A 26,579-nucleotide genomic window follows, 5' to 3' on the forward strand; every position below is an offset into this window, starting at 1 on the left:
TAACAAGCTGCGTTGTTGCACTTGTTGCAGATGTTGCACTTATCTGACGGCTTTTACCACCGAGCTTCCACCAATGTGTCTCACCCTTCTTCTTTTTTTCTCACACCGTCTCTCTTTACTCTCTGTAACAGGAACAATTCCTCTCACCTTTTTTGCCAGCGTTTTGATTTATTGCATGTAGGCTTTCTGTCAGTGGGTCGGAGATGCTTCAGTAATCGGTCACTGACAGTAGAATTGTATGCGGATTCTTTGTTGCTGTAGTGCGTAAAAGTAGAACGAGCATGACAAATGCTTTAAAGAAGAAAATGAAAGCGTAGCTGCATGTCTCTAAACAGCAGTTTGCCCTATTTTTTTTTACTGTTCTGCTGAGCTCCAGATATGGGGAAGGTATTCCCGTGGCAGTGAGAGCTGAGAACTGAAACACAGTCCCTGAGCTTGCTTCACAGTGTCACAACTTCACTTTCAATCGCACACAGATCACACACCACGAGCAGCAGTGGGCAACAATATGAAGTTAGTAGAATTATATGCATTAAAGTAACTGTAAAGAAAATAGAAACCTGAAGAAATGAACAGATTAAAATGGTAGAGAATTGTATCTGATTCAGTGTGAACAATCTTTCAGTTCCTACACTCCCAGTCACACGGACATCTTCTTAAGTAATTGCTTGTCATATGATCCTGCTAGACAGACACTCCAGCTACACTGACGACATTTCTCCTGAAGTAAGGAAACTGTGAGAAAGGCTGCCTGGCTCAATGTGTAGGATGAAAAGGAATGCGATACCTGAGGCTAGATGTGCTCTGACTTGTATTGTCATCAATTCAGGTGTGTGCGTCTCACAAAAGGTCACCAGTATCTCCGGGTTTTAGCGCTGCCGGGGCAGTGACTTGCACAACAATTTAAGCTCTAAAAGGTTACGACTTAGCCGTATACTGCTTCATCTGGAAGTGCACAGTTGGCTATTCAAGTTAAAAACAATTGGATCCAACAGTAACGTCCTGAAATTGCCAAAGTGGCAGTAATTTGTAGATAAAGCAATCAGGGTTCACTAAACAGACTGGACTGTCACATATCAAGATGACAATACTCAGACGCTTCAGTCACACTCTGCTTCTTCTTCCAATCGACAGATGAGTCGCACTTTGTCCTCTGCTGATCCCAGTACTTTCTGTGAAAGTGAAACAGTAGCTCTCTCTCAATCAGGTTGTTTTTGTTCAGTGGCTTATAATTAAATCAGTGTAGCCAGATCATGATCTTGTGGGCGTCAGTCACCTTTGCCCTTGAACCTCGACCTCATTCTTAACAGGTCAGGCTTGTGGGCAAACTGGGAAGAGCCATCTAAAAGGATCTGTCTACCTCAGCTCTTTCGAGCGATGGAGAGGGCCTCATTTTTGTGCGGTTTGTGAATCGGGTTCAAATCCGCCCCTACGCGAACGCAGAACGTGTTGAGAACCAGAAACAGCCTGTTGTTTTTTTTTTTCCCCCTGTTTTTTTTCTTTCCCTGTTGAAATGATGATGAAAATTCTGCTCCAGGATCTTCCTTGCTATCATTATAAACCCAGCCTGCCTTGGGTAAACTGTGGAGATGGAGCCAAAACCAGAAGAAAATGCAAATGATCAGCCCACAAAGCTTAAAAATTCATGCTCATTTCCATGTAGACGAAGTGCCGATGTTCTCACCAGCATGTCCCCGCATGTAAGCCCACACAAGCTTATTGATGTTAGTTTAGCCAGATCTCTCCTCCGCTATCAGCCTCCAGTTGGAACATCGTATCTATTACAGTTCAGATCCTTAACCATGAAAATCTATAACATGAAATCAGCTCTCAGTGTTTAGGCTTTTTTTTTCAGCATTAGTGTAGGCAGAGATTCAATATACATTGCTTTGAAGATGTGAAGAGTGAAAGTCCACTCTCCATTGACAACTATCAACCTTTGCCGTGTCCACTCTTTCCACTAAGGTCAAGAGAAAATACAGCACTACTTGTTCATAATATTAGTTCATAAACAGCGGTGATGTTCACAGAGAGACAGCAGGTTTTGATGCCCTCAGGTGGCAGAGCGTCCCTCAAGGCAACAGAGTATATCATGACCGGATTTACTGAGACGCTGTTATTTATTTTCAGAACGGCATGTTAATTATTTTCATGGTTTAATATAAATCGTTCTTATCACATGTAATCCCTGGTAATGAGCCTTGTCTGTGTTGTGTTGTGCTGCTGCCTTTAATACATGCTGTGAGTTCAGAGGAGGAACAGGCGGATGCTTCATCTGCCGTGTCAAACATGTCGAGGCAGACAGAGGAGCCCGAGCAGTGGTAGTGAAATCGGTTCGGTTTATCTTAGGATCTTCATGTGAATAAACAGAAAGATTATGAGTATAAGTCTGCGATAGAAGCTCTGATCCAGCTGGTTGGTGTTGCTGATCGTCTGATGCCTTTGTTTGACATTAAACGTTAATGATTATAACTTTGTTCTAGTATTCACCAGAAAGCGAACCAGCACGGCGTTGGGAGTGATTCTCTCCCGTGTTACAGCCTTGATAAAGAATAACCAAGAGAGCGCCCTTTGACACAGACAAGCACTGATAATGAGAACCAGATGTGTAGTGATGTAATGCATCGAAAATTATGACACTCCACCTTTTTTGCGCAACAGGGGACGGCTGAACTTCACGGCACGGCATTCTCTGACGTTTTTTTTTTCTCGTTACTGTCACTTGTGATTGTTATGCTGAGCTCAACGCAGCAGCTGGCCAAGTTGACGGTGTGAAGGAAGTGTCTCGGTCTCGGTAATCTCACACAAGGCAAGTGGCCCCGAGTCAGCAGATGACTCAATCAGCTTCCAAAGGCTGTGTGATCAGCAACAAATAGAGAGCGACCACCGACACCCAGAACACCAGCAGACGGCATCGAAACAAAGTGCACGCTGAGAGTTGGTTCATTGGAGTCATTAGCAGCTACTGCTTCGTGTTCGCTTGTGTCCACGATTGTAAGTGTGAGGCCTCTGTGATCTGCCTTGTCAATGTTACTGTTATTAAGAGGATTTAATAACCTGTGTTTGCCTCATTTTAACCAAAATACATTTACAATATGAATCTCTCCGTGAGACTTTCTGTTACTGTAAAACCTGTGTGATTGTGTATATAAAAATACAACATAAGATATATGTCTGAGAACAGTGAATAATACCATATCTAAGACTAAGGGTTGACTTTCTATAATCATGTCTGCCTATTTAGTAATTAACAAGTAATTGTTAATCTATTCCATATTCTCCATAAACACACTGTATTATCATACTTCTTGTTTTCACACTTCCATTGTGCTCAGTCAGAGTATTTTTTAATATACATTTGTAGTTTTAGGATATAGCTATTTTTATATAAAATAATTTTTAAAAGGGCTGTATGTTTTACATACTTTTTGAAAGCATATAGTTCAGTGTAATGTAGCTTAGCTTATGTAATATTTAATCAAAACCTCGACCCAAATCGTTTTTTCTGAACACAGCCAGGAAATCCTGTCAAGGGCACAAGATGCTGTTTAGAAGTCGTGTGTCAGGCAGCAACACATATTTGTCCCAAAACACTGCCACCCGTCCTTGAGGCCAATCTGTTGGAAGCAGTGTGTCGTGTGTTACAAGGGTTGCAACACCACACAGGCCTCAATGTGCAAAGGCACAACATCACTATGTTTTTTCTCTCTGATATTTGTCCTTGAAATGCCAGAGAATGCCCTGGAAATAAGGCTGTTGGGAAAACAATGGATGGAAACTTTCATTCTGCAACACATTTCAGAGGTCTCTAAAGGCGTTATTGTAAGTGTTTTAATTGCTTGTTCGTGTCAACAAATAAGTGGAAGATTGATTCAAAGTAGTGAAGGCAACATCATTCAATAGAAAATATCAGTATAACCCTTCGACCTCCGTCTCTGCCTCCTTCTCAGTCCTATCGTCCGGGAGGGACGCCAAAGTACACATGACTGGATGTTGTGAATGTGTCTGGGAAAGCAGTAAGTTAGGCCCTATCCCAGGACCACCCAGCCAAACACAACAGGGAGCAGGTGCAGGAGATACCAAAAATACCGGGGCATACTTGTTCACTGACTACCTGGGTGCCACAGACACAGAGTTCAGTTCCCACTGATCTGAAAAGTGTTCAGAATGCATGTTGGGACTGGGAGGAGTGGCAGTACTCCGTCTTAGTTTGTGCGTACGTATTCAAAAAGTTCCTTCTGTGAGACAAAAAAATGTATTGACTCGAGAGAGAGAGAAAAAACGCTGTGACAACCACAAACTGTGTTTTTGCTGCAGAGATCCCTCCAGCAGTGTTGCTGGCTGAGTGTGAAGCTCCAGCTCCAACTGTAATGAAGCCCTCATGATCATTAGTCGCTGACGCCGCTCTCATCTCAAATCATTTAATCAAAATTGATTTGCCTTTTGGGAGAGTCTTCTTATTTTATGTGGTGTTTTTAGCTTCTTCATGTTTATTCTCTGTGCTACTTGCATATAGTACTTTCAAACAGGAAATGTTTTGGGTAAGAGCTTTGGGTCCAATCGTAGTGCTCGGTAGAACTCAAGTCATTGTGAGAACTTCTGAGTAGAGACAGTTTTTCTGACTCCAGCAATGTAAAGTTTCGTTTTTACAATCCTATATAGCATTTTCTCACCTGTAACTTCTTCTAAGGCAGGAAGTAAAGCAGCTAAATCTGAATCAGCGTTGTAGCAGTAGGTTTCCTCTTACATAAAGCTGACCCCAGACCTGCCACATCCCCAACCAGCTGTGCTCTGCTCAGCCGTCGATACATTTATATCGCTACAAGTAGCTCATGTACTGTCGGGTGAATGAGAGTAATATATGTTATGGTTTAAAAAGGGAAGTCCCACTTATCCTCATCATGGTGGTGCCCTACGTCAGTTTTAAATGTGCAATGGATTCTATAAATGGTCTGACGGTTTCACATGTTAAATAAATCAAAGTTGTTTTTCTGTTTAGGCGCACACAAGAACCCATAACTTTTCTCACCCTCGTTAGTATTGTTGTTTAATCACAGAGCGAGCAGACTTCAAGAAGCCGGGGCTGCAAAACAATAAAGACCAGCGTTGCCCAGGCAGTAGTTCTTACCAGCTGTTTCCCAGATGTTTGGCTGCTCACACACCCTGCAGACCTCGAGGCTAACGTAATCACCCTCCTAAACCGTGGCTATGACTATCTTTAGCTAAGTTTGTGTGTGTCTGTGTGTATGGGAGAGAGTAAAAGCAATTGACGGAGCAAAAGGGATGGACATTTTTCTGTGTGGCAGGAGTCAAGACGGGATGAAATTCTTTAAACAGGGGAAATAGTTTTTAGCATTTAGCTCTTCTTGTGTGTGTTTTGGGATCTGTCCGAGGCCAAAATGTTCCCTCTCTGTTTTTAGACGCTCTCACAGCAGCTCTCGGGAAAGTGTTTTCACCCAAGACGTTTCCAGTGACCAAGCACTTGCAGTTTTCTTTATTATTATATATATATTTTTCCTAATCTCACTCCAATATATGCGTTATCATTATGTCTTGCTTTGCTGTATAATATAGTTACATTTAAGAGTTTACTTTGGCTTCGCACTTTTATTTCTCTGCTCCCAAAGACACACCAGTTTACCCAAAATAGACTGGATTTAGCTACCTAATGCACATAATTCCCACCCTTTTTAGTAAGACAAGGCATCTGCGGAAGTATTTTACTGGGTGATCTTTCAGTTGCTATCACCCGCACTCCTGTAATCAACCCTAAAGAAACAGAAATTGATGGTAATGAGATGTATCAGCTGTCTACTCCTGCTTCTGTCAAGACTACCTGGCAGCTGTGCCTTCAGAAAACCTTCAGTGAAAACTGCAGTCACAGATGCACACCACACATCTCTGCTCTGCCGTTGCATGCTTTGCTTTTTCTACTGTTTATTCTTGTGCGCAGTGAAGTCCCTGCTGGTAGCTGCTTATCCCTCAGCAAAACACATGGAATATTTTGCTCATTCACATTTTTTCATTGACACCACTGGGATGTACTTATGTTTACGAATTGTGTGAGTGATCTCACATTTTGTAAAAGAGCACTTAACTTCAGGCATTCTCCACAGATGAATTTACAAGCCCTCCCAGTGTTGTGGACGTCTGGAGCGTGTTTAAACATGCGGAGGGAAAGCCTCAGTGCACTGCTACACCGTGTATAGTTTTTCTGATGACTTCTTGATGACCTCTTTCTCTGCTTTTCAAAGACTTTTGAAAGTCTTTCATTCGACTTGCAAGTCTGAACTAGAGTAGTCACCACCACCAGTCAGCATTTTCCACTTTCACATTTCTATTTGTTTGTGTTTTACAGCTGCAGCCTTAAGTCAGGCCTTTGATGTTCAGCACTGTCAAATGCGGCATCAAATCGTGATTAGCGCTGAAGTGGAAACTGAAGAGGAGGAAGTGTGAGAAGACGAGAGCTAAAGCCCTGCTGCCTTGAACCCTGTAATTACAGCATCATTTACTATGCACAGCTCATTTTTTAGTTTTTGCAAATATATCTATACATGCATGCCCACAATTTATTAGGGGAAACTGGGTTAAAGCAGGACATCACAAGATGTATTTTCATCTACTGCAGTAATCTGAAACACACATGCACATACATTTGGGTTACAGTCGAATTTCTCCCCTGCTCTTCGCCATACTTCTTGACAAGGCTGACATATTTTTTAGTATAAGTGAGCAGCCCGATGTAGGAAAGCATAGTTTATTGATTAAATGACATTTTTTTTAAAAGCTGGTTACTTTGTCTTGTTTACCACAAATGACATCATTTTTAAATGCGCATCCAAGTGGGGAAGTTGTTTTCCAGTGTCGAAACTTGCCAGTATGAGGAAGCGAGAGAGGCCCATCATATGCTGTGCTGCTGGCCTTTGACAAATCACTGAATAAGCCTCTTGTTAGTATGTTTTGTAACACTGGGCCTCCGACTGGCATTGTGGCTCCATATCTGCAGCAGGAACTCAGCTGGCCTTGGCATTTGTAGATGCGTCCTATTTTGCAGACTCATGAAGGACTCTTGAGGAAACCACCAGCTGGTTTAGGAGCTGCAGCTCCCATTTGTCAGAGGATAGAAAGAGAGATGTTTTTTTGTTTTTTCTAACTTCCTCTGTGCTGGTGCTGGTGCTGGGCCTTTTGAATCTTTGTGTTTATTGGGCTTCACTTGACAATGACCAAATTTATCCATCCCTCCCGTATGTGTGAACATCCCAGCAGTCTCCCAGGAGTCTGAGGGATATAGGATGCCGCTCAGTTGTGGTCCTTCTCTCTTTATCACCCGTCTCTTTCATCCACAGTTTAACACTTATCTGAGAGGACGAGTTGAATTAAACCTAATCATAGTCTCATGAAAAGATGAATGGCTGTGTGCTTTCATGTATGTGGTGCGATCAAATTACAGATGAAAGGCAGGAGATGTTGAGAGTGGGAGACACCACTGAAGTTTTTCTTAGGTTGCCAAATAGTTTTCCCGCCCCTCCCCCCTCCCATCTTTTGATACTCCGCTGAGATTCCCTGCCTCTTGTAATTGACATGCTTTTGAAGTACAGTAGCTCACCAGTCACACTCGCGCTTCCTTCTCTGAGAGCCTGCATGGCCCCTCCTCCGGGAGCGAGGACTTGTTGGGATGTGCGAGTATAAGGGCTGAGCTCAGTGGGGGGGGGCTCCTGGGATTGAAGACTTCAAATTGAAAGGGCTTCAGAGTTATGAAGTGAACTTTCCTCCCAACTTTTATCTGATTATACGCAAAGATACAGACCCTCCGCCGCTCTGTACGCTCTTTTCTTCAACAGCCCCTCCCCCAAGTGGCGATGATGGTTGGCAGGAAAGCCATGGAAAAAAATATGCATTCATGTGTGACAGTTTTGAATGTCTACAAAATGTCCCACTGACTTTTTTGTCTGTTTCGATGCAGATCTGGAAACAGCTGCAGTTTAAAAAAAAAAAATCCCAAACATTTCCTGTTGTTGAAATAACAAATACAGAGAATTGTTCTGCCTTGGTGGAGGTCTGCACTCCTGGAGCGCCTAGAACTCGTATTCACACGTGGACTACATGAGCATATTAGGCAAATAGGCAGTAATAGCTAACTAGGTCATTGTAATGAGACCATGTCCTACTGTGATCATCCTACACTCTGAAGTGCCAACATGAAAATGAAGTGGTTCTTTCACTGCTGTCAATACGCAGAGTTTTTTTTTTTTTAAACAATCAGAGTAACAGTGACCTCTCCAGTCCACTGTTCTCACTTTTCCCAACAATCAGACTCTGTTATAGGCCCTGATGCAAAAGGAAATCAAGTACCATTTAAATCAGTTGCACCTACTTGTACTCTCTGGTTTAGTTCATTATCATTTTGTTAGTGGAAGCCACACATTTCTAGTGTGTTGCTCATTCGTTTGCCCAAAAGTATCAATCCTGTATTTCCTGTCAACCAAAAGACTGAATCGGGATCATGAGCACTGAGCTTGATGGGAGGTATGTAACTATGTATTATAAAGGTCACGGATGCGTTTTAGTTTTGCAGAGCATCTCTTGAGATTTAAGTAAATATTGTCTTTTGAGGCTGGTGATTTTGTCTACAGTGCAGTCTTATCACTGGCGTTGTGTTTATCAGTTAACAAACAGATCCCCATGTTTTTGCTGAGGCGTAGGAACTTCATACGGGATGAAGTAAATATAACCACTCACTCCAGCACATCTGGCTGATGTTTGACTTGATGCTGCTGACCCTGTCATCACTGTCTGCCTGGACAAATATGTGGACGGCACTGTTTTCACAAACTGGGTTTGTTGGAGACGTCTTTGAATATTCTGCCACAATTATTACATCAATTACCACAATAACAGTTTAGATTATTGTTGTATTATTAGTATTCAGATATTACCCTAATGAACAGCAATAGATTAAATATATTTATTTAGTTGTTGACACTTTCTTGTCTCTCTGAAGTAGACTTTCTGCCTGTTCAAGTGTTGTTGTCGAGCAGTTTTGTCTTCGTGTACATCAGCAGCTCTGTTGAGCTCCGAGGCTGCTGATGTGTTTAGCAGGCCTCAGTCTTGGCTCCCTGTCCCGTCTCTGGCTGCGGTTGCTCTTTTCTAGTCGAGCCTCATGTTGCTGCTGGCTTTATCCCCTCTCTCTCTCTCTCTCTCTCTCTGACTTGGGTCCTCTCTCATTGCTGTGGTGATGTGTTGGCCTGCTACCAGCGGCGCTGTCACTGCACTAGAAAAGTCAAGGGTTACTTCAGTGCGCCGCCACGAAATATGAGCAAAAAAAAACAACGACGTACAGTTGAAGCGCAAGTCGCGACTGAATAAAACATTGTTTAATAGTAGAAACTACGGTCGATGTGTCAAACTCACTCTGGTTCGAGCCGATTCTGTTGCATGACAGAAGCCTTTTTGTGCACAGCCCCCTTGCAAAACCATGGCACATTATCGCTGACAGTGGAGTCTGAGTCCAGATCAGGTTTCGTGTCATGTTTCAGTCTACGGGCTCAATTTCAGCAGTTTCCTTGACAGCACTGTGTGTGTGTGCGAGCACTTGTGGAAAAAAACGACCCTGCACTGCTGCATGCACATTGTACTTTACTATTATTTTGCCACGATAGATGGTTTGAGCTTCCTCACCAAATGGAGCCTGGAGCGTGTGTGTGTGCTTCAGCTGTTTGCTGCTGATTAATTTAGTTTTTGAGCATCATTATCAGTAAAAGCAGCAGTTAAGACCTGCATATACACAGTCAGGAAGTTGATGCAGCATAATAATAATAGGCCAAAGAGGCGTATTTAAATGCATTTTTTTTAGTAACCTGAGTCTTCAGAATTAATGAATAGGCAGCGGCTCAGCCTGTCCAGGCCTGTGCAGTGCAGGGAAATGTCAACCAGCGTTCCCTGTGAATACAAATGTTTTGTTTACTATGACAGTCACTGGTTGTGTTGTACATATTATCCTTTGCAGGATTATTCTTAAGAGATGTAGAAAACTACTTGAACATGAAATACGCCTACAGACTGATTAAGACTTCTTACTGATGATCTCATTCTACTAAAAATAGAGCTGCAGAAATGTTTGTCCAGGGATTCAGTTGGACTTCGCCAATTCAGGCAACAATAGTACATACTGTATGCATCAGTGTTTTTCTTGAGATAACCAGCATGATCAAAGGTCCTGTTTTAACAAGAGCACACTGGGCCGTCAATGTGAAGCAGCCAAAACCAGGCACCAACCAATATGAACCAGTTAGGAGCAGTGACTGTAGTGTTTGACCCAACACCTCAATTAAACACTAATCATCAAGTAGCACAAGAGAAGCAGCAGCCCCCCAAACCACATTTCTCAGTGTCTTAACACTTCACTTTCCGTCTCCCTGTCTGATGATAAAATAGTTCGAAAGCAAATAAACTGATCTGTTCTTTTAGTGACAAGTCTTTTTCTCTGTGTGTGTTCTTTTTTCAGACTGCCAAAGGCTACATCCTCCTGTTTGACGTGCTGGGTGGCGGAGATGACAAGTATCTCTATGAGCCTGTCTATCCAAAGTGAGTGCAGCACACACACACACACACACACACAGACTGGCACACACATTCATACACACATGCTTATGTAAAGTAAGCCGAGTGAAAGAGGCCAAGCTTTAGCTTTCAGGGCCACAACAACATCAACAAATCACGTGTCCTTTAAAGAGCCATTAACCATCATTATCATGACTGTTACCTTACCAGTAACAACTGTGGGTTAAATGTTGCATTATACAAAACACAGCTACTGGGCAATGCTAATTATTGGCTGTTTAAATAAATCAGTGGAAACAGCAGCTATCCCAGGTTTGTCCTGACTACTAATTAAACAACAAATTATAATGTCATTAATGTTATAAACAAACAGGAATTCATTTATATACAAAGAATTAACTTCAACTACTTTTTTTTTACCCTTTGAGTAATTTTTAGTGGCTGCAGTTTTACTTTTTAAGAGAGTTTTAAGTTCCTCATTACACCAAGAGTGGGAAACCGTGGGAGTCGTCTCATCAGGTGGCAGCTGTCTGTCAGCACAGCTGGAAAACAATGCCAGAAGAAGAAATACAAGAGCACTTCGCTGCCAAACCCTCTTAGGTGGAATTTGCTCATGTGTGACCAAATGTGTAATTTGCTGTGGATGGTTGATGAAAGCAGGTCGTGAAATTTTAGAGGCTAATCGCCGCAGCAGCTATAACGGCATTTTTGACGGGACAAATACACAACACAGTCAGAAGTAGATGTGAACCACCTCGAGGTTAAACCCATCCTGTATGTGGACCTGGCTGCAGGGATTAAGTGCATTGAGGTTGGGCACTGTTGGCTTTGCAATCCACCCCAGAGGTGTTTATGGGGTTGAGGTCAGGGCCCTGTGAAGGCCACTTTATTCCTGGGCCTCACTCGCTATGGCTGAGCCAATGAGGAGGCATGCTGTTGTCTACAATACCACTGTATACCACCTTCTCAAAACAATGGTATCCATCCAAACCATGGAGAAAAAAAGCACATTTCTGCAGGCGATACTGTGTTCAGTTCCTCTGCATTGTGTCATTCAAGCATAAATGTATTGTGGATTTGTATGCCTTTGTGTCTGCACTGTGTATGTGTGTGTGTGTGTGTGGACGTGCGCCTCTTGCATTCCTAGACAGCATACCAGCGAAGGTGGTGGGACAAGTCCAGGCACATCAGACGGAGTTCTTATCGGCCCTATGGGTTGTGGATGCAGGAGGTTCGGCACTTCTCTTCACACATCAGTAAAACTAATATACGTGCTTTATCAATGTGTTTGCTCGCACAGGGGAAGTCCTCGTGTGAAGGTAACCCCGGGTTACAAGGAGGAGCAATGTGCCCCCGCTCTGTCATTGGAGATGAAGAAGCCCGTGGATCTGGAGGCCCCCATCACCAGGTAGATGCTGCTCTCTTGTTGCCCTCAGTCTCTCTGGTTCAGTGTGTTTCTTCTTGTTGTGTCTGCCTCCTGCTTTACCCTCACTCTTCATCCTGCTTGTGTCATCAAGTTCATGCGCACCCAAACCGAAACTCACTGCGTGTCGCAACTCAAAGTTCTCCAGTAAACGAAGCAAACGTTATTGTTTTCTTTTCTTTTTCATGTACACAGTTGTCTCTCTTTTGAAATCAACGACAGGAAAAAAAAACGTGCTTGTTTTTCAGTGTCTTTGACACAGATCCACGTTGTGTTGTACGTTTAAAGCCTGTAGCCTACTTCGACCTCCTGATTTGAAAGGCATTTACATTGTTTTTGTTCTGTCTCCCATGTGGATATTTAAAGAAATTCCACCATTGTTGTGGCTGCTACTCGCGACCCACACTTTGTGTGTCTGTGAAAGGCATTTGCCTCGGAGTAATGGCTCGAAAAATTCTCTTCTTTGTCTCATGGGAAGTCGGAGAAGAGTAGACAGGATGTGCCTCTCTGCTCTGTTAGTTGTAAACACAGAGTGAAACTGAGATATCAAGGATTCAAATCAGCCTCAGACATTTTCTGAACAAGTTTTTAGACTCAAGAAGAAGAAGTCAGCGTTCAGGTTGATCTGCAGAATTGCTATAATCCTGGTTAAACCATCAACTTTGAAGTTGGTATCACCGTTGCCAAACACTGAGAAATAACTAAAGACTAAGCAACAACACTTGAGTCTGCTGGATGAGAGCAACAGCCCAGTGTTATCTTGTTTTTGTCCTTTGTGGTTCTCGCAGTCTGTGAAAGTTTCAGTGGTTTTTTTTTAGTGTTTTTCTTCTTGTTTTTCGCTTTCCCTGCTTATCTCCCCCACATCTTTGTGTTGGTGAATGATGAGACCTGTCACGCCACCAGTTATCTGCTCAACTTTCTTTATTTCACTTTTTTTTGTGTTCGTCCCACGGTTGTATTGTGTGCGTCCTTCATGCTCAGTGTGTTCATCTGTCACATCTCCTCTGTGCTGCTGCCTGCACTAGACATTGTAGCTTAGATTATAGGGTAGTCAAGTGAATGAGAGCGCTCTGTCAGTGTTTCACAGGCACAGCTTGATGGTGCAGGAGATGAGTGGGTGTCCCCCGCTGTGAAAGTACCGTAAAAGTCACTCCCTCCTCCTCCTCTGCGCTTTTTACACCCTTTGTCTCCCTGTGCTTGTCTCTCCTTTCTGACTCCTACTTTTCGTCCCTCGGTTGTCCCATTGTGTCACCGTCAGTCTTTGGCCCCTCGTACTTTTCGGGAAGACAATGAGGCGCTATGCACGCACACACAGACGCAGTTTGTTCTGTCGTGTGTTAGAAGACAGTAAGTCTTGGCACTGTCAGCGATGTGGCCTCATCACAACTGACCAGTAAAACCTTCAGGCCTCAGTCACAGAGGACACAGCTGGATGATGACTAGTCTACTGTTTTCTGACACTCTGCTGTTTGTTATCTTGTTCCCACTCCCCCTACACACACACACACATGCATTTTTTTAAATTTATTTATTTTACTACCTATATACTATACCACATTTTAATCTTTTGAATCAAATCCCTTATTTCTGTGTGTCCTCTCCCCACCAGTCTGCAGTCCCTCCAGGAGGACTTGCTGGTGTGCACGGCAGACGGCTACCTCCACGTGCTGCACTGGGACGGCATAGGCAGCAACGGACGCAAAGCCATCTGCCTCACTACGATCCCCTTCTCACTAGACCTGCAGTCTGCTCGAGGTTTGACCCGTGATTCTAGTTGTCTGCAAACCACTTAACGGGCAGTTCCAGGCAAATCCAGCCATAGTTTCCTAATATTTTAGGTCTAAAAGAACGAATCTGAAGATTTTCTCTTTAATTGCTCCTGTTATGCATCGCCACAGCAGCGTATAATGGGAGCGGACAGATCTTAGGCTGTTTAGGCTATTTACATCCAACAAAACCACGTTTTTTCACAGACACCGTCAGATGGCTATTCAAACATACACCGAGGGATTTGTTTACTACAAGAAAGTGGACTTGTTTGTTAATTAAAAAAGAAAATCTTCCTATTCATTCTATACCTAAAATAGGAAACTATAGCCCCAGGTTAAATTTGCCTGGAATTGTCCTTTAATATTGTTGGAGAATACATCATCAATTTTTTTTTTTTTTTTTTTTTTTTTTAACGTAAGATGAACTACTTAATTCCAAAAGCATGCATTGTTTCATGTTCCTGTCATCAACTGCAGTTCCTGATTCGGTCTCGTTGTTGCATTGAATACTTCAAACTTCTGCTTGTGTGTGTGTGTGTGTAGGTGGCCCCTCTCTGGACCTGGAGGGAGTGTATATCCATTGTATGGAGTATTGTGTGACTCTGGACGGCTTCGCTGTGGTTCTGAGCGACGGGCGTCTGGGCTTTATCACACCGCTCAGCAACACCATCACTGCAGACGTAAGGACTCACTCACACACTCACTGATGTCTGACATGAGCACAAAAAAAATTGTAACAACAAGTTTTGCATTGAAAATCTGGTTATTGTTACAATGCAAATCAGTATGACTTCATGACTACGCGATACCCCTTTTAAATCAATACAATCCCTGCCAGAATAAACATGATAACATCAATGATAACTCAGCTTTGTGTTTCTGTGAAGAAATTCAAAGTCCTGCTGCTCTTTTCACCGGGTAATGGAACCTGTAACTAAGTCATATTTTAGGATATTGGTGTGTGATTTATAGTTTGTTTGTGTAACACTCAAGGAACAGATGTAGTAGCTATTTGTAGAGGCCAAGGGAACACACTGTGATCTTCTCATATTGAGTGCAAGTTTTTAAGATTAGTGAGAGGCCTGTCGGTGCCCTCTCCAGTCTCAGTAAAGTTTGATTTAATGATGGCAGCAGCACCAGTTACCTCAGTGTTCCCAAAGAGCAGAGACGCACAGAACCACTTCCAGAGAAAAAAAAAAAATCCTCACCGCTGATGCAACCTGTTCAAGTCAACAGTTTCTCATATTTTATAAATAAGGCTGCACGGTATTTTTTATTAATGCCATGAGACTATGATTCAGTACAGGGCCTGGAGCTATTACTTTATCTTGGCTTGATTTAAGCAGTGATGACTGAATCTACAGGATCGTTTTTCACAGTATTAATAAGTTGTTCTAAAATCTTGGATTGAATTTATGTTCTTGGAACTGGGACGTTGGTGTTGAGGTCATCATTATGTGTCCAGATATAAATGTTATAATAAAATTGTGACTAGGCGGTGGGCTAATAATGTGTATTCAAGTTTTATTTCGATTTAATGTAAGATATTAGTTGTGATTAATGGAAACGGCAGTTAAAACACATGGTGCTGACCTCCAACTGACACAATGCACATCAGTAGTTATTTGTAATTCATGAAGATTTTGTATGTGTGTGTCTGTGTGTGTCCAGCAGCTTCAGGGCGTCTGGGCCGCAGACGTCACGGACGGCACCTGTGTGGCCGTCAACAACAAGTACAGACTGATGGCCTTTGGCTGCGCCAGGTACGTGTCCGTCTGCATCTTTACAATGCAGCGTTGGGAAGTCAACATTGGCATGTTTGTTTGCAGAAGTGTGTTACAGGGATTGATTGTTGTCCGTGTGGTGTGTGTCCACTGTGAGAATCTGTCAGTTTGTGTTTGCAGAGGCTACCTAGTGTGTGCTTGTCAGAAACTCCTCACGGATTGTGCGATCTGCCAGCTTGGCAGGAACTCCTCATCCTCGCTTCTTTTTTTTTTTTGCCTTATTGATACAACGCACACATTTCTTGTATTTACTGACTCAAAGTGCTGGGAGACTTTTGAACATTTTTGTGCACCTTTGAAATTACACTGCAGGTTACTCTTTGGTGCGATTTTCCACCACTAAATGAGCTTAGTGAACGAGTTTAGCTAACATATCAGTAGGCAGCAGCTGAGGAAAGTCATTTTAAGCCTCTGCAGTCACACACACACACAGTCCAAATAACTACCTAGAGCTTGTGCTGTTGGTTTAGGCGTATGTGCATGCATGCGTGTCCAAATGAATGTGCAGTCAAGGGCTGGGAGGAGTTCAGAGCTCGCCAAGTGTCGCTCAGAGGTGTTGCTTCAAATTATAGCCAACGGTCACTTGCGCTGTTTTTAAAGTGTGTTTGTTCTCATTGCAGCGGCTCAGTGCTGGTCTACATGATCGACACCACAACAGGATCCATGCAGCTCTCGCACAAACTGGAGCTCACCCCAAAACACTACCCAGGTAGCACCCATATGTCTCCCCCCTCTCTTTGTCTGTCTCACCCCTACACAAATTCCTGTTTGAGATAACTTGCATTCCTCCAGCTCTCTCTTGAGTATACATCTTAGCTCACATCTGTTTGAGCCAGGTTTCTACAGTGGGATTTAAAGCCACAGCTCCACCTAGTGGTACGAGCTGTAAACGTCACTCAATCTGTTTGTTTCCAGTTCATTTAGGGAGTTTAGTTTCTTGGGAACATGAAGAATGTTAGTTTAAAAACATATTTGTATCCAATATTTATCTATCTGTCAGTGGGTGTTAAAACTGAGAGTTTAGTCATTGAAGTCACTTAAATGAACCTGAATTAATTAGTTTGAATTAGTTATTCCATCCATCCAATGTCTGCTGCTTATCTGTGTCCAATTTGAAATGTTTTTATTATTATGTCAATAGGAATTATGGTTGTACTCTGAGATGTACTGAAAAACTTCATTGTTATTATAATAATACATCTTAAAGGCCCCATGGCATGAAAAATGTGATTTTGGTTATTTGTTCATGCTTGGGGAGGTCTCTGGGCCACGTATATACTGTCCCATGCATCAAACTGGTCATAAACGGAGAAACACACACCGCCCATTTGTAGGAACATTCTATTTGAGACGAGCAGATAGCACTTCCTCCTTTCTGTGATGTCACACACAAGGTAACTCCGCCCACCGTGACCAGTTGTTATTTTTCAATTTCTATGAATGCAGCTTAGGTTTCAGTTACTTGCCTGTGATTGGCCCGACTACATGCCACTCTAAAACAGTCAGCCAATCAGAGGAGAGGTTCTCATTCTCTCTTCTGATTGGCCAAATGACCTGTGCCTGTTAGAACTCCAGAAAGAGGCAACAGAAAGGGGCAATATCGACGATATTAAGCAGATCACAGGTACTCAAAACCAATGATACATCTTGTTAGGGATATCAGCAGGTAAATAAACCCAGAGAAAAGTGCACAGCATGGGGCCTTTAAATGTAACTTGGTGAACCTTGGAGGAACCCTGGCCTTATCACTAACTTATCACTAGCACCAGTACGGTCTCAAATACAGAGATAATACAAATAGAGAGATAATAAACGTGTTCTGTTCCTCAAAAAGCAAAAATACAAGAGGCCTACTCCCAACAGGGAGAATCTCAGTTACTCTTTTTGTCCAAACCAAATCCTGTGTGAATTAAATTAGGTTTTATTAGAAAGCCATGCTCTAAAGCCATAAATCATGTGGACAGCTAAGCTACCATGCAAGAAGAAGAAAATGGCACAACTGCATTTCAAAGCAGTTTCTTTAGCTGCTGGAGTTTTTGTCATATTATATAATATCACTCATTAGGTGTTATTAAGAGATTTTTCTTCCAATAATCTTTGTTAAACACCAAATATTTATGATCTCAGCTAATTATTTAAAAATATCTCTTCAAAACACAGCTGCAATGTGTGTGTTTTTTTTTTTACAATATAAATTATAATCATTTCATGTCTTTATTTTGTGAAAAGTTGATATCACCTTGTTGGAACAAATAAACATAATAATACACAATGATTTCATATCCCATGGTCAGAAAGGAGCAGGGAGAAGATAAATCAATACTCAATAACTGAAACACAACATTTACCAAGTAGTTCTGAACTCTCATGACTGCTCTGATTTCTCCACCTGTTCAGACATCTATAACAAGACGGGTCCAGTCAAGCTCATCTGTTGGTCACCTGACTACAGCGTTGCCATGGTTACATGGGAGTGTGGCGGCTTATCACTATGGAGCGTCTTTGGAGCTCACCTCATCTGCACTCTGGGAGAGGACTTTGCGTGGGTGGACACACACACACACACACATACAGATTTGTACTCATACACTCTAATCCAATTCATTTTGAACTTCTTTTTTTTATATATATAAATAATTTTTTGCATTTTGTGTTTTCCCCTCAGGTATCGTTCTGATGGTACCAAGAAGGAACCCATTAAAATCAGCTCTATGGTTAGTAATGCAACAATACTGTCCCTAAAAAACAAAAATAAAAAACTCTTGACTCTGTGGAGAATATTGAAGCGATGTTAGGCCACATAGATTATTAAAGTAATTGAAATATTCATAAAGGTGAATCAGAGTCAAGGCAGATGTTTGGGAATTGGTCATGTTTTGTGGCTAAAACTCAATCCCCACTCAGCCGTGTTATTAACGAACAGCTGCTCATTGAAATGGAACAGAAGCAACACAGCCTGAGCACCATTAATTAATTACATCTGCTCAAATTAGAACAATGAGCTTTTCCTTCCTGGCTTTTCGCTTATTAAAATGCTTTTTTCTTAATATCGGCAGGTGTGTTTGTTTTGCTGCTGTTGTTTTTTTTCCCCACCGTTGTTAATACTGAAACACACTCTGCCCTTTTCAGAGCTGGGGAGCAGAGGGCTATCACCTATGGGTGATCCCTAACAAACAGGAGAGGAGGAGGCAGGAGGAGCAGCAGCAGCAGCAGGAGGAGGAGGAGGAGATGGTCGAACCTCCTCCTCATTCCTCCCTGCAGGCCGGCATACTGCAGTTTCACTTCATCAAGAGCGCCCTCACAGTCAACCCATGCACGGTGAGAGGAATGATGAAAACACAACATCTATTTGTACACACACACACACACACTTAGAAACACATTAAACATTCATGCTCTGTTTGCTGCTCTCTCGGCCCCACAGAGTAACCAGGAGCAGGTGTTACTCCATGGTGAAGACCGCCTCTACCTGACCTGCGGTGACCCCACACAGGTCCACAACTCCTCTGACTCTCACCCGCACACCCACTTACACCCACACGACAGCAGCCCGCTGCACCACCCCCCCAACCCCGAATCCTCTCTCTCTCAGGGACTCAGCACTTTACTGGGACACAAGCACTGGCACGTGGTCCAGGTGAGGAAGAGCAGTCATCACACCTGGTTAGATGGGATTAACGCAATGATGAAGCAACGAGTTTACTGTTGATGTTCAAAAATGTCGCACAAGCAGGCTACCATAGAAGTGCAGCCTCAAGCTACCTTTTTTCTTTTCTTTTTTTTTTTTTTACATTTTGTCAAATTCTTTGCTTTTGTTTTTCCCCAGATTCACAGCACATACCTAGAGAGCAACTGGCCTATACGGGTAAGTCTGAAAATATGTGTTCCCTACCTAATTGAACAGGTCAAGTGTCAGGGAAGTTATTCAGATAGTTATTATAGAAACAAATGTAAAATTGCGTGTCAAACACGTTAAACGGGGCAACACAAACATTAACTGCAGTTATCATTTCAACCAGGGCACATGTGAGCCAAGCTGCTGCAGCAGCAGTAATGTTGACAAAGGAAACAAATTTTGTTGCCACCACAAGTGTGTGTACATAAGCGGAATTTTTTTTTTTACAAGGTCACAGACCTGTAAAGCCCATTTTACATCATTTATGGCTGCACGATCAAACAAACTTGACTTATTATAGCATTATACTGATGGTCAATATAAACTGTCAACACTGTGATGAGTTTTCTTGGTGTGTTTGTATTCTTTGCTAACACTTAAGTAATGTTTGTGTGTGTGTGTGTGTGTGTGTGTGTGTGTGTGTGTGTGTGTGTGTGTGTGTGTGTGTGTGTGTGTGTGTGTGTGTGTGTGTGTGTGTGTGTGTGTGTGTGTGTGTGTGTGTGTGTGTGTGTGTGTGTGTGTGTGTGTGTGTGTGTGTGTGTGTGTGTGTGTACAGTTCGCAGCCATAGACACAGCAGGCCAGTGCATGGCTGTAGCAGGGAGGCGGGGCTTTGCACACTACTCCTTGTACACAAGGAAATGGAAGCTGTTTGGAAATATCACTCAGGTATGTGATGCTGTACCCAATGACCCTCTGTGAATGTTATGAGTGGGATTACCAGTGAACATCTGCTGACAGGAGAGTGTTCACTTGTAGTATATCATCATAAACACTACAATAGAAATGCCTCAGTACAAAACATGCTATTATGTAGCCTCCACCAGCCTATCACAGAGCAGAATTATTGGTGACATATTTTTTGTCAGTCAAAATATTATCAGCATCTACTATATTAGACAATATTCCCAGTTTGTATTTTGTCAATAAGTGAATAATGTTACTCTGTGTTTGTATTTGTGTGTAGGAGCAGAACATGACGGTGACTGGAGGTCTGGCTTGGTGGAAGGACTTTGTGGTGGTGGCCTGCTATAATTTCATCGACCAGCAAGAGCAGGTGAGACAGAAGCGCCGTTCATGTCTCCAATATGACATGATTTTAGTTACATTGGTCTCATTCTCTCTCTTCTTTTTTGTCCCACTCTCGACACCAGTTGAGGCTTTATCAACGTTCATCCAACCTGGACAACGCCTTCGCCCCGGTCACTAAGCTGCACTCGGACACCCTGCTGCTCAACGTCTTCAGAGACATGGTCATCCTGTTCAGAGCCGACTGCTCCATCTGCCTCTATAGCATTGAAAGGAAGAACGACGGGTGGGCTCCTATTTCTTTTTTTAATCACAAAACATAGGATAGAATAGTTTCTCCTTTTGCTTTTACATCTTATATGGTTATTTACTGTAGTTTCAGATTTTCAAAGTCAGGATTGGCTAAAAAAGAATTCACCTGTAAGATCTCAAGCTTTGAGTACTTCAAACAAATCCTAGTACCACTTAAAGCTGCCGGTATAATTTCTAAACTGTTCTGCACATTCAGCAGCTTCTTCCTTTCACACACTAACACACAAGGCATGGGAAATCCCTGGCACCAGTAGAATACCGTTAAGTAATAGTGTTACCCAGCTGCATTTTCCCCTGAGAAAAGAAGCTTTGGGTTAAAGCTACTGACCTAAACACCATCACATGACAGAACTGGGCCTCAGCTTTATGTCTGACATAGTTTGTCTGGCCGGTCTCACAACATCAAAACATTGTATGAACTACAGTTTGATCATGCTTATAATTGGTTTTAGTTTATTTCAGTGTCTTTCCAGTGAGGCACATTGAGTAAATTTAATTGGGGATCCAACCTGAATAAAATATTTCAGTTTCCTCTGATCTATCGGGTTCTTTGTCAGCGTTTCGAGATATTGTCAAAGAAAATAAGTTTCTCCTTTAAGCTTTTTCAAGCTCCTCAGAGTTAAAATATTCCTCCAACTCTTTGTTTTATTGTCCTCCTCATGCATTATGTACCTTTATCTAAAAGTCTTAATGCTGCTCTGACAGATAGTGTGTGTGTGTGCACTTATGCTTAATATTCCAGTCCAAACCCATCGGCCAGCGTGGAGTTGCTGCAGGAGGTGTCGATGTCTCGCTACATCCCCCACCCGGCCCTCGTGGTGTCTGTCACACTCACGTCAGTGCGCACAGAGACTGGCATCACATTGAAAGCCCCGCAGCAGGTAACACAGGAGCAGTTCCACACATAACACACACAACACACACACAACACAACACACACACACACACACACACACACACACACACACACACACACACACACACACACACACACACACCAAGTCTATGTGGTGCAGATCCATTCATGTTTTATATGTGTGTCTTTTTCAGGCCTGCATGGCAGAAAGCATCATGTTGAATCTGGCTGGCCAGTTGATCATGCTACAGAGAGACCGTTCAGGACCGCAGGTACGAGAAAAGGAGACGCCCGCTAATAACAAGAAGCTGGTGAGTGGATTTTCCGACTTTTAACCTTTTACCTATCAGTAATCAATCAGCACTTTAAGATGAAGGTTTAGGAAGGTTGAAAGATTAAGAGACTAATCACTAATTATCCAATCCAGTCCACTTTATTTATGTAGCACATTTTCAAAACATAGAAGTTTACCAAAGTGCTGCACAGTGATTAACATACAGAACATAGAGCACAAAATGGTTAAGAAAACACGTGATAAGAATAAAAAATGAAAAATAAGTAAGAGCCATAGAAGGACAGCCGGATCAAAAATACAATAAAATGAGAATAAAAGGACATACAAGAACAGAGGTCGCAAAACTCTCATGCTTAAAAGCCAAAGAATAAAAATAAGTTTTAAGATGGATTTAAAAGTAGATGGGGTGGGGGACATTTTTATTTCTAGTCGTAGTTCATTCCACAATTTAGGAGCCACCACAGAAAATGCTCGATCACTTTGCGTCAACTTTTGGGGACGACGAGGAAGAGCTCAAAGATCAGCTGAGCTCAGGGATCGTGATGGAGTGTAGATATTTTAAAAGAAAAGCAGTGTAATTCTTTTAAAAGCAGCATGTTTAGTGAAAACTGTTTTGCATATTTGTGAAGGATTCCCTGTTAACAGTCTCTCTTTCTCCTCCAGCTACCATTTTGTCCTCCTGTGGTGTTGGCCCAGTGTGTGGAGAACGTGTGGACCACCTGTCGCTCCAACAGGAAGAAGCGCCACCTGCTGGAGGCGCTGTGGCTGTCCTGCGGAGAGGCGGGCATGAAAGTCTGGCTGCCGCTGTTCCCCCGAGACCACCGCAAGCCCCACTCCTTCCTGTCCAGACGCATCATGCTGCCCTTCCACATCAACATCTACCCTCTGGCCGTGCTGTTCGAGGACGCCCTGGTGCTGGGGGCGACCAACGAGACGGTGCTCTACGACGGGCTGCAGGGATCCTCGGAGCCGCTGGAGGCGCTGTTCCCCTACTGCACCGTGGAGAGAACCTCCCAGATCTACCTCCACCACATCCTTAGGCAGCTGCTGGTCCGCAACCTGGGCGAACAGGTATGTGGAGCCTCATGTCTCATCATGTCGGCTCATCGAAGAAGTGTTGTGACACCAAATAATCAACACAGATACACCAATCCTTCAGTTCCTTTTTTAAAATATATATACTGTATTTTTTTTTTTATTGAAATAATTACCATTAAAAACAAAGCAATCAAGCTTAAAGGGATAGTTCAACATTTTGGCAAATTGGCCCATTGCCATAATCCCTATAGTTTTAGGAGTAGGTTCGTTACCTTTAATTGTCGGTGCAAGCTATTTTTAGAACAGCGGAGCAGAGCTGTGAGCTGCTCAGAGCTACGCTACGGAGGCTAATGGGATTTCTCTCTTCCTAACTCCTGTGCGGTACATACAAACTAAATAATTACAATCAGCATCCTCACATCACTATCCATGAATTGTTTCCAGGTTTCTTTCTCTTTGACCTCATCGTCCAGAATGTCCATTTTAATCCTAAATTTAAGCTCTGACAAGAAAATTATCATTCTGTTGGTCTTACAAAGTCTTTCAGGTTGGTCCTTGTAACTTATCCAATTTTTGAAAATTGACCACTTTGCAATTAGAATTAGGTTTTTAATATATCTATTGTCTTGGGGTATATCAAGACCCAATGACAAATTCACAACAAATCCTAGTTTCAAATCCTAGTTTCACATGAGACATCAGGACAACCTGTTCCCAGAAATGACCCATGCTTTTACACCATTATATCAAATCCTTCCTTCAGCTCCCTCATGTTTCCTCTCCCACAGGCTCTGATGCTGGCTCAGTCGTGCGCCTCCCTCCCCTACTTCCCTCACGTCATGGAGCTGATGGTGCATGTGGTTCTGGAAGAAGAGGCAACGTCGCGGGAGCCCATCCCCGACCCCCTGCTGCCCACCGTGGCCAAGTTCATCACAGAGTTCCCCCTCTTCCTCCAGACCATCGTCCACTGCGCCAGGAAGACGGAGTACGCCCTGTGGAACTACCTGTTCGCTGCCGTGGGAAACCCCAAAGATCTGTTCGAGGAGTGTCTCATGGCTCAAGACCTGGACACAGCAGCCTCCTATCTGATCATACTGCAGGTAGTCCGTCATCAGATACTTTCAGCCATAGCTTCATTGTTTAGGATTCTCACGTTAGCATACGATTCTCACCACCTCCACCTTTTCTGTGCCTCCTCCTGTGAAGAATATGGAGCTCCCAGCAGTGAGCCGGCAGCACGCCACCCTTCTCTTCAACACGGCATTGGAGCAGGGAAAGTGGGACCTCTGCCGGCACATGATCAGATTCCTCAAAGCCATCGGCTCAGGGGAGATGGAGACTCCGCCCCCGACACCCACAACTCAGGTGAGCAACTTTTAAAGCCGGGGTAGGCAGGATTCGTTTTGAAAACAAGCGTACAGCTCTGGGTGTCTTTGACCAATCAAATCTATTCTGGTCGGGGGGTTCCTGATTGGTGGAAGGGCCAGTCCTACTCTGTCGTAACAAACTGGAAGGACAGAGTAGGACCAGCCCCTCAACCAATCAGGAACCCCAGACCAAAATAGATTCAGGGACATAGAGAAACTGTGATCGCCCCAAACACACAGACCTTTCCTTTCTGATAGCTGAAAGGGAAAACACATATTCTTTAAAAAAGTTTATATTTTGTTTTTAAAACAAATCCTGCATATCCCAGCTTTAAATCCTCTCAAGATTTATTTTCTCTTTTCTTTGACAGTGGATATAGAAATCACTCATGACTTTCAAAAGGTTCAGAGCTGTCATAACTTAGGTCAAAATCCACTTTCAGACACATGAATCTGAAAAATCTATCCTCATCTGCTGAAGTTGCTGTTAACGTGTGTTTACAAGAAGTCTGCCTCCTGTGGCTCAAAGGGGAAAACTGGATTTTAAAAAGTCATATCTGGTACAAAATCAGTGTTTGATTTGCTATTATTTGAAGCGAAACCCCCTGTTGTAAGAGCAGTGCACATATATTAATGAATAATGTTCATAACATCATAACAACACAAGAGGTGTTTTGACATTTAATAACAATTTAGCACAAATAAATAAATGACTCATGGGAGCAACGGAGCACAGGCCGACTCTGTTGGCAGTAGTAAACTCTACTTGACGCACACGTGTACACACGTCCACTATTATTTTATAAACATAATAAAACAAAGTGTAATGATGATGTGTCTGTGTGGCAGGAACCCAGCTCAACCGGAGGCTTTGAGTTCTTCAGAAATCGCAGCATCAGTTTGTCTCAGTCTGCAGACTCCATCACCACGGGAAAGTTCAACCTGCAGAAGACCTTCAGTATGCCCACTGGACCCTCGGCTAAAGGGTATGGACACACAAACACACACACACAGTTGAGATTGTGAATGGCAACAATTCTGTTTTATTGACAATTCTCTCTCGCCTTTTCTTTTTTCTCTTTTTTTTTTCATTTGTCCGAATCGCTTCCTGACAGTCGGGAGGTGGAGTGCGCGGAGAACATGTACATCGACATGATGCTGTGGCGTCACGCCCGACACCTCCTGGAGCAGGTGCGCCTCCGCGACCTGGGCTGCTTCTCGGCGCAGCTGGGCTTCGAGCTCATCGGCTGGTTGTGCCGCGAGCGAAACCGCGTGGCCCACGTCGACGACTTCGTCTCGGCGCTGAAGAGGCTCCACAAGGATTTCCTCTGGCCGTTCCCCGTGAACCCGGCGGGAAGCCTCAGCTCGCCGCTGAAGAACGGACGGTGTCGCACAGGTGAGCGACGGGCTCCAGGTAACACAGGAGCTGCATACGGAAAGGGAAACTCATCTGAAGTCGTAGATTTGAACCAATAAGTGATCAATTCTTGTGTTTTCTTGAAGTGCTGACCACACGGCTGCTGAAGTCCCAGTCGGCCGACAGTCTGCTGAACAGCGACATGGACACGGCGCCCCCTCAGGCGGCCCCCTCCAACCACAACTGGCTGGACAGGCTGGGGCAAAGGGCCAAGGACATGGACACGGCGTCCTCTGCTCACTCCAACCAGCACTCGCCGCAGACACACGACGCCTTCCTGTCACTGTTAACCAACAAAGGTAACGGTAAACCCCGTCCGCGTCTACAGTGACTCTCTTTTGTCTGCGTCGGTGTTTGGATCTTATCTGCTCGTGTTGTCTGGTTTTAATTAGTGTTTTTGTGTGTCAAGCTTTAGTCCTAACTTTGTCTTCCATTAATCGTCCCTCTAGTGGAGGAGTACAGCATCGGCTCGGCCACAGACTTGACGGAGACCAGCTCAGTGGTGGACGGTGACTGGACGATGGTGGATGAGAACTCGTCCACTCTGAGCCTGAGCCAGGCCGAGCTGGAGCACATCTCCATGGAGCTGGCCAACAAGGGCCCGCACAAGTCACAGGTGCAGCTCAGGTGAGTCCACTGTTGTCTCTGTTTGTTTACTGAGCTTTTTAGAAACAGCATTAGAAAAGTACAGAACATACAGAGTAGGCCGGTGCATATTCTCATTTGCCCAGGTCATAGTATTTCAAAGTGGACTTAGTTATTTAGTTAGTTGTATAAATTTTTAGTTATTTGATAATAACTAAGTCCATTTGCTTTCGATTTAACCTCCTTTGAAA

At 43.3% G+C, this 26,579-nt stretch overlaps 1 protein-coding gene across 2 annotated transcripts in view; it reads left to right on the forward strand.

The window, feature by feature from the left end:
- The window catches only part of ric1 (RIC1 homolog, RAB6A GEF complex partner 1), a 37,964-nt gene that overhangs the window by 7,267 nt on the left and 4,118 nt on the right, over window positions 1-26,579 (forward strand). Inside the window, exons 3-25 of one of the 2 annotated variants that reach the window (XM_083983410.1) lie at window positions 10,505-10,584; window positions 11,861-11,968; window positions 13,593-13,738; window positions 14,296-14,432; window positions 15,424-15,515; window positions 16,157-16,245; window positions 17,934-18,078; window positions 18,202-18,250; window positions 18,666-18,854; window positions 18,961-19,173; window positions 19,363-19,401; window positions 19,988-20,098; window positions 20,397-20,486; window positions 20,584-20,744; window positions 21,513-21,651; window positions 21,821-21,937; window positions 22,585-22,992; window positions 23,748-24,059; window positions 24,166-24,324; window positions 25,176-25,312; window positions 25,442-25,722; window positions 25,830-26,042; window positions 26,193-26,370. In XM_083983410.1, coding sequence (XP_083839536.1) covers window positions 10,505-10,584; window positions 11,861-11,968; window positions 13,593-13,738; window positions 14,296-14,432; window positions 15,424-15,515; window positions 16,157-16,245; window positions 17,934-18,078; window positions 18,202-18,250; window positions 18,666-18,854; window positions 18,961-19,173; window positions 19,363-19,401; window positions 19,988-20,098; window positions 20,397-20,486; window positions 20,584-20,744; window positions 21,513-21,651; window positions 21,821-21,937; window positions 22,585-22,992; window positions 23,748-24,059; window positions 24,166-24,324; window positions 25,176-25,312; window positions 25,442-25,722; window positions 25,830-26,042; window positions 26,193-26,370 — 3,593 coding nt within the window. The remainder of the gene's footprint in view (window positions 1-10,504; window positions 10,585-11,860; window positions 11,969-13,592; window positions 13,739-14,295; window positions 14,433-15,423; window positions 15,516-16,156; window positions 16,246-17,933; window positions 18,079-18,201; window positions 18,251-18,665; window positions 18,855-18,960; window positions 19,174-19,362; window positions 19,402-19,987; window positions 20,099-20,396; window positions 20,487-20,583; window positions 20,745-21,512; window positions 21,652-21,820; window positions 21,938-22,584; window positions 22,993-23,747; window positions 24,060-24,165; window positions 24,325-25,175; window positions 25,313-25,441; window positions 25,723-25,829; window positions 26,043-26,192; window positions 26,371-26,579) is intronic. The other variant, XM_083983411.1, reaches the window with a different exon arrangement.

This window comes from Trachurus trachurus, assembly GCF_905171665.1.
Source record: "Trachurus trachurus genome assembly, chromosome: 12".
Classification (NCBI taxonomy): Eukaryota; Metazoa; Chordata; class Actinopteri; order Carangiformes; family Carangidae; genus Trachurus; species Trachurus trachurus.